Raw genomic sequence first — 10,986 nt, 5'->3', positions numbered from 1 at the left:
TTGAGTGAATTTGATCAAAATTTCAGCTGCAGCTTAAAGGAAGAAGGCAAACAAACTGAAGCTGCCATATTTTGCCAAGTTCATGCATATACGGTTGGACATTAGCCTAGCTTCAGCCATATCATATGTACAAAAAGACTTCGACTTTTAGCCATATATGCTTGACCCTTATGCAAAAGATATTTGAACTTTAGTCATATATGCTTGACCTTTATGCAGAAATAGAGTTAATTTTATTCAAGCTTCGTCAGTTACAAAACAAAACTTCAGCTCTAAAGCTGAAGTTCGCCAGTTACAAAAACAAAAACTTGAAGTTCGCTAGTTACAAAACAAAAACTTCGCCAGTTACAAACAAAAACTTCAGCAAATAGAGAACAAAACTTCAGCTACTATGCTTAAGTTCAGCAATTACAACAAAAACTTCAGCATATGTGGTTCAGCACATTTGCTACTTCAGTCCCGTCTACTAGAATGATAAAGTTTTACGTGATTGTCTTTGCTACTTCAGCCGCGTATGCTGAAGTTACGCGAAAAAGTGAGTACGCTTGTAATTATTTTTGCAAAGCGGACACAAATAACCCAAAAAGCGGGTATAGATGCAAATTCCCAGTCCAATAGTGGAACTTCACGTAGGTGAAAGAATAGACTTTCTTGGGCTGGACTTGTCGTTGATTGTGGATGGGCCTGGCCCAAAGTTGGAATTTATCCACCACAGGTCTCACGTTCTTTTTCCAACTGTAATGTGCATTATGTGCAATTTCTTTGTCAGTGTTATCTCTGTCACAATGTGTTAATTTTACAAACCAATAGGAAGCGATGAACTTTTATTATCCGTAACGATTTTTCATAAGCTTTTGTCCTAATGCAAATAAAACTCTTACCTGATTGAAAAATCCAATCACAGTGTTTACTTCCCACTGAAACATTATCCGCTTAATACTTCAGTTTGAGTATAAAGTACTATCCATTCCTTTAGACAATAGAATTTGATTCAAATTAAACCCCCCAAAATTCGGATCTTTTATCCAATTGAAAATTGTTATATAATCATCTTCTTTTTACCCAATTTGTTTTTCACGTCGACTTGCTACAAATAATTAGCTGACACTGTCACAAACAGAGTCTTTTTCCTCCGTCCAAAATTTCAAACTTCCGGCGACCATTCATTGATCCGCCGACGAGATGGTGGTCCCTACCTTCCTGCTTCTACTAATCACTCTTTCACAAGTAATTCTCAATCCCATTGTTTCACTCGCCGATTCAGCGTATCCCTCACCCTATGGCATTGATAGCGCAACCTCCTGTCAATCTACTGGTTCCGATGACCTAATTCCAGTCCGCCGTGAAGTTTACGGAGACGGCCGTATTTTCGATATTACTCACCGATTAAGCCCTGATATGCCGTCGTGGGGATTAGAAAACGGGCTTGGCCAATTCCTGTGGCTGCCAAATAGCATGAAGAATGGTTCTCTTGCTAATAACTCCGAGATGAAACTTCCGACTCACACCGGCACGCATATTGATGCTCCTGGTCATGTCTACGATCATTATTTCGATGCCGGCTTTGATATCGACACTCTCGACCTCGAAGTTCTCAACGGTAACTATCAATCTCCGTCCCTTTAATTTTTCTCCTCTAATACTTGCATATTACACATAATTAGTACACACTAGTATTAGATTAGGATTTAAGTTATAAATACTAACAACGTAAAGAAGTTTTTGCTCCGTTATTTGCAATTATCTTTTTAGTAACTCTATGAGGTTAATTTTTATATTGCTGCATAGAACTTTTAACTCGAGTAGGGTTGAAAGGTGCACTGGTATTTCATGCACGAAATTTTGAGTTTATGTTTTTGGAGTCTCGTAACGGTCTATTTGAGGTACATTTATATTGATGGGTTGAAAAAAAAATTGATGGGTTACGTGTTTGATGAATTTGGAAAGCGACATTGGGCATGTTACTCTTGGCCACTGTTTATTTGCAGAGGGCTGTAACGTTTGAAAACTTTGTTTTGTCGTGAGCTCCTTCTGGAGATTGATGTGATGGGTGCAACTTGTACTTATTATATACTTGTAGGGACTCAATTTTCAGAGTATCTTTTGAGGCCTCCAAAGTAGTGTTTTAATATTGGCCACGATTTACTTACAAGAATAAAATACTCGTCTTGAATAGAACTTAATGCTTACTTATCAAAATCTCACAACTGCTATGTCTACCATATTGGTGGAGTCATAACTTTGAGATTTCTAATTTCCGTTGCCAAAGTTCATGCCTTTTTCGGAAAGTAAGATGAGGGCTGTGTGTAAGTTGCTAGTATTAGCTGAGTTGTTGGCTGTAAGTACAGTATCTGTTGCCTTTTCATCATCTAATGATGCATACCCAACTGGATACGGTGATGAACCGGGTTCTTGTGTTGGATCTAATGATGATTTGAGACCTTTAAGGAGGGAGGTGTATGAAGATGGGCAAATTTTTGATATCACACACCAGTTCAATCCGAATACTCCTGTGGGGGATTCTGATGAAGGAGTTGGACAGTTTCTCACTCTTTTGTCGAGCATGAAGAATGGCTCTGATTACAATTTTTCGGAATTGAGATTAGGCGTTCATGCTGGCACTCATGTTGATGCACCAGGACATATGTATGCTGAATATTATGATGCAGGATTTGATGTTGATTCCCTTGACCTTAGAGTTCTCAACGGTATTAACCAAGGAAATTCTACCTTCAGATGGCATTAAGAACATCTAGTTATATGATTACTCTTGTGCTCCTACTTTTGATAACTGATGGCTCTGACTAACTCAACACAGCTGTTTGAAACACGATAATGACCGTGAATTTTTACTCTCTTTCGAATTGATGGGCTATTGGAGAGATTTAGGTCTTAAAATATCAATCACTGAAAACAGCTGAAACCTGGTCTAAGAATTAGAATTTTTTTGAACCAATTCTTTTTAAATCTATTTTCAGTCTTAACTATGTTTTATCCTTGCTCGATAAGGATTTTATGACTGTGATTCTAGAGTCTAAGATATTGATATACTCCCAGATGTCCAAGAGCAGCAGTATACGCCCATTTTGTATCTGGAAAACATTTTGTTACTTATCAAATTAAAAAAAGAAAAAGCTAGTAAACATTTTAACCTCACAGGAAGTCCTGAAACATCACAAGTCATTATTGAAAAAAGGGAAAAAGAGAAGGAAAAGGAGTTTAGTATTACTGCTACATATATTAGCTCTTTATGGATGTCAATACATGTAGATCGTTTTGGTTCTTCATCTGCTACAGTTATTACTTTAGTGTTTCTTGAACAATGCATATGCATTCAAATTTGATGCATTTTCTCTGGTAATATTTAAGTTGATCCAGTCATCAGAGGTACATCGACATGATATCGTTTTTTAATGTTTTTCATAGAATTCCTCTGTTATTGTCTTCTTCATTGGAAGGATACCTCCTACAAAGATCCTTAATGTTTTGGTTTTGCTGTGACTGGTTGTGGTTCTTTTAATGGTTGATCATTGATCTAGATTCTCTTTCCTTTTCAGGGTACAGCTTCCTATCTTTTTTTTTAAATTTTTTTTGAATCATCACCTTTTACATGCCAATTTTTTTTTTCTTCTTAACAGGCATGTTTAGTGTTTTATCTTTGTCCAGGCAATGTTACCCATTTTCATGAACTAATGATGACGTCCTTCACTTGCTTTAACAGGTCCTGCATTGGTAGTTGATGTTCCAAGAGACAAGAACTTAACTGGTAAATCTCCCCTCCCCTGTCATGCTAAATGTCTCTAGGATGATAAACTCTCCTATTAAGTTTTGGATCAATTTCCAGCTTATTGTCTTACATCATTTGTTTCTCAATTTTCCTGTATATATTAATATAATCAGTTGACTAGACATTGTTGAGCTAAAAATCTTCCTGTCTTTACCTTGCATAGAATATGAGATGTGCAACAACTATGGGGAAGAAATGCTCACTGAAAATCGGGTGGCACTAAAGAGCTGTTTGCAAATGTATATTAGCTAACTGTGATAATACTTTTGTTTCTTTTATTCAGCGGCTGTTGTGCAATCCTTACATATCCCCAAGGGAGTGAAACGAGTACTTTTCAGAACACTAAACACTGACAGGTAACTTGTGAGTGAAACGAGTACTTTTCAGAACACTGAACACTGACAGGTAACTTGTAGCAGTATCTTAAAATTGTGCTTAAGTTGCATGGTTGCTGTAGCTCTCACTGAAATTATGTATTTCTCAGACTTTAGATGTCATAAAAAGCCCACTTCTAATAAAAGTAAAAGTTGGAAATGGAAGTTCAAAACCAACAAAATTGTAGCAGAATCTGCTCTTAGACTTCGGAGAATGTGCCTCTACAAGGGTGTAGATCTTGAGATTACTCTTCCAATACATAAAAAAGGTAGATGAATTGCAAAACATAATGAAACTTGGAGCACATTCTCAATATGTTCACTTGACCCAGGAGAGTGGGACACTATCATGATCAAATAAAGGCTAAGCATTTCAAGTAGTATCAATCAAGTATCACTCCAGGCTAAGCATTTGTATGGTACCCAATTGTTGTTTCACACGTTTTATTTGAGTATTAGAAGCCTAACATAATGTAGATGGATTGTACAAAATATATGTCTCTAATTCCTGTAACCTTTTCCCTTGTTCTTTTTTTTGGGTAAAACTCTTGCTCTATAAATTTCTTGAAAACCCTGTAAAAGGATAAGCAATTAAGGTTTGTCATTTAGTGGGAAGAATGAGATCTTCCTTCAGAAGTTTAGTATTTGTCATGGATTCTTTTCTCCTTTACCTGGATAGGCTAGGATTCTGTTTCTTTTCCTCCATCCCCTTCTTGGGGTGCATATGTATGCTGTTTGAGAGCTCTATTTTGGCGCAGTCATTGTTTATGTAGTTATTGGTCATATTTCAACTAATTGCCAAAGAAAGAAGGCGAATAACGTCACACTTTGCATGGAAATTAAATGACTTGTCTTGGATGAACAGTTACAACGTACAGTGTTTCTTGATTAAGCATACTCCACTTTCAGGCGTCTTATGTGGAAAAAGGCATTTGACACAAGCTATGTCGGATTCATGAAGGATGGAGCGCAGTGGCTAGTGGATAACACTGACATCAAACTTGTTGGTAAGATAGGCTGTAGCACATTCATATCTTAAGAATCTTATTGAAGGAAGCAAATGCATTTAGACCTTCTTTTTGGAATTGGTGAATGATGTTGTGTTGTACTGGGTGTTTATGTTAACAGCTGTGGTCAACTATAAACAGCACTTTGTGTGCTATTGCACCTCTATGGCCAAAGGGTTCCTCTTTTTTGTTTGTCGCGTCTAAGCTTGATTGACATGGTTACTATCTCCAATTTCTACTTCTTTGCTTAGTCCTGACTGGTGTACACATTTGGTTTCTGCATATAATCCCAGCTACTCATTATTGCCATCTCTATTATGGCATCTAGAATAAATAGTTAAAATTCTTTCCTCAGATTGTACTTCCTTGCACGCTCCGTGCTGGAGTAACTTACCCTTGCTATAAATATTTTTTGAGTTTACCATGATTAATGATGCATAAATCTCATCAATATTTTATTCTCCGTATATTGTGACTAAGTGGAACATCATGCGGCAATTCATTTAAATGCTTGAACTAGTATCTAATTAATACACATTGAACTAGTATCTAATATACATTTGTATTATCTGATTTCTGACTAATGCGACCTATTTGTCTATTATTGGTGGTTAAGTAACTTAGTTATCTTCATCTATGTTTTCTGTTACTGCCTTCTGCTGACAAATCTCATTGGCCATACTCCAAGCATTGTTTGGAACCTGGGTATTGTTTTTCAATTTCTGTGCTATTGGATTTGTCCTTAGAGGCTTCCGTGTTTTACAGCTGAAGTTCAACTAGAGTAAATGAGTGATAATTTACTTCCCAATTTCCTTCAAGATTATCGACTGATTGAAGAATTCGTAACTGACATTTGTTTCCTTTTTTTCTTTTTCAGGAATTGATTACTTGTCGGTTGCTGCATTTGATGATTTGATACCTTCCCATCTTGTCTTCCTGAAAAGCAGGGTAAGTAGTCTTATTCGGATTGAACCTTCATGTTACCTATGATTAGAGTCTGATGTTCATCACGAAATAGGGGGGTCGGTTGGGGGGGGGGGGGTTAAAAATGTATATAATGAAGATTCTGAGCTTTACTCAAAATAGTGAATTGCGTAATTCTTTGGCTCGAGTTTATTGTTCCATAGTTCCATGAGGTGCTGCATAGTCAAGTTGCTCTCAGCATTAAGGGGACAACTGTCAAAAAGTGAAAAATGAACAGCATAAAGTGATTGCATATTTTGGTTTAAAAGCTCGGCTCTTCTAGAAGAGCGATCAGGTTTTCAATGCTAAGATCAGCTTTTCAACTTTTTGTTTATTAGGAAACTTGTTGGCCTTACTTACCTTTGGTCGAACTGACAATATGGTGAAGGGCCTAACAACATTATTCAATCTTATTTGCTACTTGATCAGAATTTTGAGATTGCCATTGATTTGGGTTAGATGCTAGTTGGAGCAAGCATGGTCTTCTATACTAGATGAATGAGCTAGATGCCATCTGCAGAGCATCTAGATTATGGTTTTTATTCATTTTCAGTTTAAAGTTTTTAAAGGGTTCTGGAAGTCATGTAATAATGATGAATAACAGTCTTAGCTTCTTCTACCGTGGAACTACAGAATATTTGCATCTTACTCTTCTAGAAATTATAGAGGGTTGTCGACTATCTGAGTCCATTTCTTAGACTTAAGTGCATTGGCCTTCTCTTCTTTAGCTAAAGTTTTCCTTATGAAGAAAAAATATAGAACCGGAGGCAGCGAAACTGAATTTTATGTCATTCATGTTTAATCTTTTTCTATATGGGAGCTTCGCGTGATGAAACTGAAAAGATGAAATCTGAATTGGAAAGCTAAAGTGGAGGTTAGTTGAACATATATTTAGAAAAATATGTCAACGTCTGATGGTTGACCCATGACATGATCTTTGTTCTCTAGATAGTGACAGCAAGTTGGACTAATTTTCTTCAGAAAACAAAAAAAAGATAACTATTGTTGAGCATTATCTCTGTTCCCTTTTGTTGAAGCGACTATATAATATTCAGAATTAGTGAATTTATTGACCATTTACTTGTTCTGATGCCAGTAATTATCCTTCCATTCTTATGATGTTTGAAATGCTCCAGGAAATTATTCTTGTTGAAGGGCTGAAGCTGGATGACATAGAAACTGGCATATACAATGTACACTGTCTGCCCTTAAGGTTGCTTGGTGCTGAGGGATCACCTATTAGATGCATATTGATCAAGTAATAATCTCCTTTGTCTCCTATTCAAACGGTAAGGTGCTTCAGCAACATGCTACCTTATATGCAGTATCTTTTCTACGAATTACTTGTTGCCTTGCATCCCAGTCTTGTTGAATGGGAAATACGTTCTATATGATATTGGTATTCGATTGTTGAATCCATTAGCTAGGTCAACTGCCACATATTCACAGCCGAAATTTTGTTAGCATTTTTTTCTGGTTATTTGTGTGCTGCACCAGTACACCCTCTTCTCATTGTTTGCTTGGATAAATTGCTGCAGGAAGCACTGGAGATGGCACGGAGTAAAATAAATTGCTGTAAAGGGAGACTCGATTTCCAGTGTAGGGTGGGTGCAACTTTTCACTTTTGACTGTAATGTTATTAGCTTAGTCCAAATAATATTTTCACAGTATGTTTTTGTTGAATGGATTCACGAGAACGATTAACATATTTACATCAAGTTAGTTTTGTGTTGATTCATCTCGTGCCTATGAAGCTGGTTAATGGTAATTTCTTGGGTGCTGAAAATGACCTGGATGGACCTTTTTGAAACCACTATTTATATTATGGCCATGTTAAGAAACGTTTTGGAAAATAGCCTCGTGCTAGATTTTTAAAGCACGCTCGGCCAAATTTTAAAGCCCACAACAATTATAATGATCGTCAGGATCTGCCACATTCTGACCATCACTAGAATTTCAGCAATAATGCTGAAGAATTCTGGTGATTTGTCAAAAATTTGTGGCAAACTCCGGTTGATTATCATAACTGTTGTGTGCTTTAAAATTTTGCTTAGCATGCCTTAAATTCTTGGACTTAAGGGAAATCTTGTCCAACGTGCTTTAAAGATTTAGCATGAGGCTTTTTTCCTAAAATTGTGTTACCTGAGTCAAAAATTAATAGTGGCACACAAGTATCTTATTTGTCTCATCCTGCCAAAATAAGTAAGGGTCGACTGTAACGGGCCATTTGGTGGGCTCAATTTTGGGTTTCATCAAAGTCAGATGTTGTAAAACTAAATGTGCAGAATCTATGACCTCAACAGAAATTAGCACGGTGTGATCCCCAAGGGGGTGGTCTGGGCAGAATGTCCTCATTTTTTACTTGAATACCATTGTTCTTTAATGTTTAGAGCTTGAAATTCTTGTTTGGTGGTGAAATATAAAAGTTAATAATCGATTACTGTTAAAATCGTTTGAATATTGATAATTTGTGCTTAACTTTTAGTCAAACACAGATTTTGGCCTCTCACAAACTAGTTTGCCATATATCAGTGTTTAACATAATATACAAGTTAATAACTGCCAAACAAGAGAACTTTTGATTTTAGAGAAATTTTAATATGCATAATAAACAAAAAGTCTTCCACTGAATTGGATTTTGTAAAGCTTAGATATACCTCCTAGGGCAGGATTGAATAAGGACTTTTCTCAAGAGGAGGTTAATTAGTTTGAGATTGAGGCACAATTTGTTGATTGAAAATCCTGAAATTGCTTATGAAAGCAAGCACATAACCAATTCATGGAACCAAACTATGTGTTTTCCTTTCATTTTATTTTCTATAAAACAATTTAAGTATATCATCGTGAATATGCGTAGTAAAGCCCCAAACCATTCCATACGTGCTAATTAATTCAAAACATAAAGGAAGCTATTTTGGCATGCATTTGAAAATCCACTCAAATCTTTATCGCCTACTATTTTGATTTTGATTTATAATTGCGCAATGCAACATGAAATTGTTAACTGAATTCAAAACATAAAGCAAACTCTGTAATATAAACCGACCACTGACGGAGTTTATGTTAAGCAAGTTAAATGTATGTCTGACTTAATACAATAACCATCACATGAGAAGTAACGTCTCAAACCGTTTCAAATGTGAAGGGAGGATAAATTAACGTAACGTAGCTATGAAATGTCAACTTTAAGCTTGATAGACTATACCATTGTATTTATTTTCATGCTCCTATCAATTTATCATAATCGTCATAGAAAATAGTTTCCACACAATAAGCAGGAATAATAATAATAATAATAATAATAATAATAATAATAATAATAATTGTCGTTACTACAGGTGTTATTGTTAACTATAGCTAGAATCTAGATATACAAATAGAAAGATGCTTGCGTGAAGGAATAAAACAAGAGTTTAAGTTTTATGCAACGACAATGTAAGAAATATTAAAAGATAATTGTATATAACTCTAATTAATAACTTTAATATAATGTATATAACTTAAACCCATAAAATTTAGGGAGAATCACACTCTTTATCACTTGGCTCAATAGCCCATAAAAAATGGTCCATGTCCTTACACATTATGACCCAGGTTGTATATAATATGAAAATTACTTTTCACCTATTATCCCACTCCTTTTATTTTTTTTTCTTCTTTTCTCTGTTCTTCTTCTCCTCGTGTCCCAACTTTGCATCCTAAACTTTCTCCATCATTGTTATACTCCATCAACGCTCCTCCAGATTCAAAGCCGATAATCACTATTTGAATAAAGAAGAAAAAATAATACATAAAAGAATTAGCTTTTTGGAGTCATACGAATATCACTTCCTTCAATGGAGTGGAAAGAACTGTACTGTTTGCACTAAAGAGGTTCACTTGGTAGGTTGTTGGATCACCAAACTAGAAAGAAGGTATTGGCATGGTCTAGGTCTTATCCTCATTCCACGTGTAATTCTAATTCCAGTGGTTGATTAAAAACTTGGAAAATAGAAGTCACCATTAAAGGTGTTTCAAAGCTTCGATTTCAGAAATTGCATTTTTTGATTTGTTAGTTGTTTGGATTGAATGTTGTCCCAATTGATTGGACTCATCAAGAGAAGTTCAAAACTTAAATTTGAAATGATTTGGAGTAGATTTAAGCTAGATTTGAGTTAAATTTCAGAAAATCCCCAAGAAAGAAGTGTCACACCTCCTTTTTGCGCGCTCGCCCCGAGGGGTTAAATGCGCGAGGGGAGTTTTTCCAATTTAAGTGACAATATTCGAAATGAGATTATTTACTTAATTCAGAGTCGCCACTTGGGAAAGGTTTGGCTTTTGGTGTCCCAAGTCACCGGTTTATCTTGAATCCCAAATCGAGGAAATTTTCGACTTTTCCAAATGAAGTCTGCGAACCAGAAATTCTAAGTAAGGAATTCTGTTGACCCGAGGGAAGGTGTTAGGCACCCTCGAATCCCGTGGTTCTAGCACGGTCGCTTAAATTGTTATAATGGCTAAATATCTGATTTAAATACAGGTTGTGACTTATGTGCTTTTATTAAGTTTAAACCGCTTTTATTATTATCATTTATTTTATAGAATTGCAACGTCGTGAAAATGCATCTCGAACCACGTCACAATCAATGCACCCGTAGTTGTTAACACATTTTGACTCCGTTGAGACTTGGATTTGGGTCACATCAATGTGCACCCGATTTTAAGAATATAATTTACTTAAAGTCGCGCCTAAAGAATCTAAACGCGTTATTATCTTTGGGGAAGGCAGTGGAATTCACTAAACAGTCCGTCCCAAATTCTAAGTATTTATCATGATCAATTATTGAGGGCCCCGCAATTTGCATTTTTATTCGGCGAG

At 36.0% G+C, this 10,986-nt stretch overlaps 1 protein-coding gene across 2 annotated transcripts; it reads left to right on the top strand.

Annotated features, from left to right (window-relative positions):
* Positions 1 to 778: 778 nt before the first annotated feature.
* On the top strand, positions 779 to 7,869 carry LOC107807372 (cyclase-like protein 2). 2 transcript variants are annotated; one of them, XM_075248984.1, is made up of 7 exons: positions 779 to 1,600; positions 3,722 to 3,766; positions 4,071 to 4,143; positions 5,071 to 5,168; positions 6,046 to 6,116; positions 7,268 to 7,420; positions 7,670 to 7,869. In XM_075248984.1, the coding sequence occupies exons 1-6, from the start codon at positions 1,183 to 1,185 to the stop codon at positions 7,391 to 7,393; spliced, it is 831 nt and encodes a 276-aa protein (XP_075105085.1). In that variant the 5' UTR covers positions 779 to 1,182; the 3' UTR covers positions 7,394 to 7,420; positions 7,670 to 7,869. The 2 variants fall into 2 exon arrangements, with proteins under 2 accessions (XP_075105085.1, XP_075105084.1); XM_075248983.1 differs by lacking the exon at positions 779 to 1,600 and adding an exon at positions 2,106 to 2,708.
* Positions 7,870 to 10,986: the final 3,117 nt, after the last annotated feature.

This window comes from Nicotiana tabacum, unplaced genomic scaffold (assembly GCF_000715075.1).
Source record: "Nicotiana tabacum cultivar K326 unplaced genomic scaffold, ASM71507v2 Un00474, whole genome shotgun sequence".
Classification (NCBI taxonomy): Eukaryota; Viridiplantae; Streptophyta; class Magnoliopsida; order Solanales; family Solanaceae; genus Nicotiana; species Nicotiana tabacum.
This window is presented reverse-complemented; position numbering and strand designations above follow the sequence as displayed.

What these genes read in the sequence shown, in the direction of transcription:
- LOC107807372 (XM_075248983.1), top strand. Translation starts at nt 2,273, where the DNA reads ATGCCTTTTTCGGAAAGTAAGATGAGGGCTGTGTGTAAGTTGCTAGTA. An exon ending in TGACCTTAGAGTTCTCAACG is followed by an intron (nt 2,709 to 3,721) that starts GTATTAACCAAG and finishes TTGCTTTAACAG; the next exon opens with GTCCTGCATTGGTAGTTGAT. An exon ending in CACTGACATCAAACTTGTTG is followed by an intron (nt 5,169 to 6,045) that starts GTAAGATAGGCT and finishes TTTCTTTTTCAG; the next exon opens with GAATTGATTACTTGTCGGTT.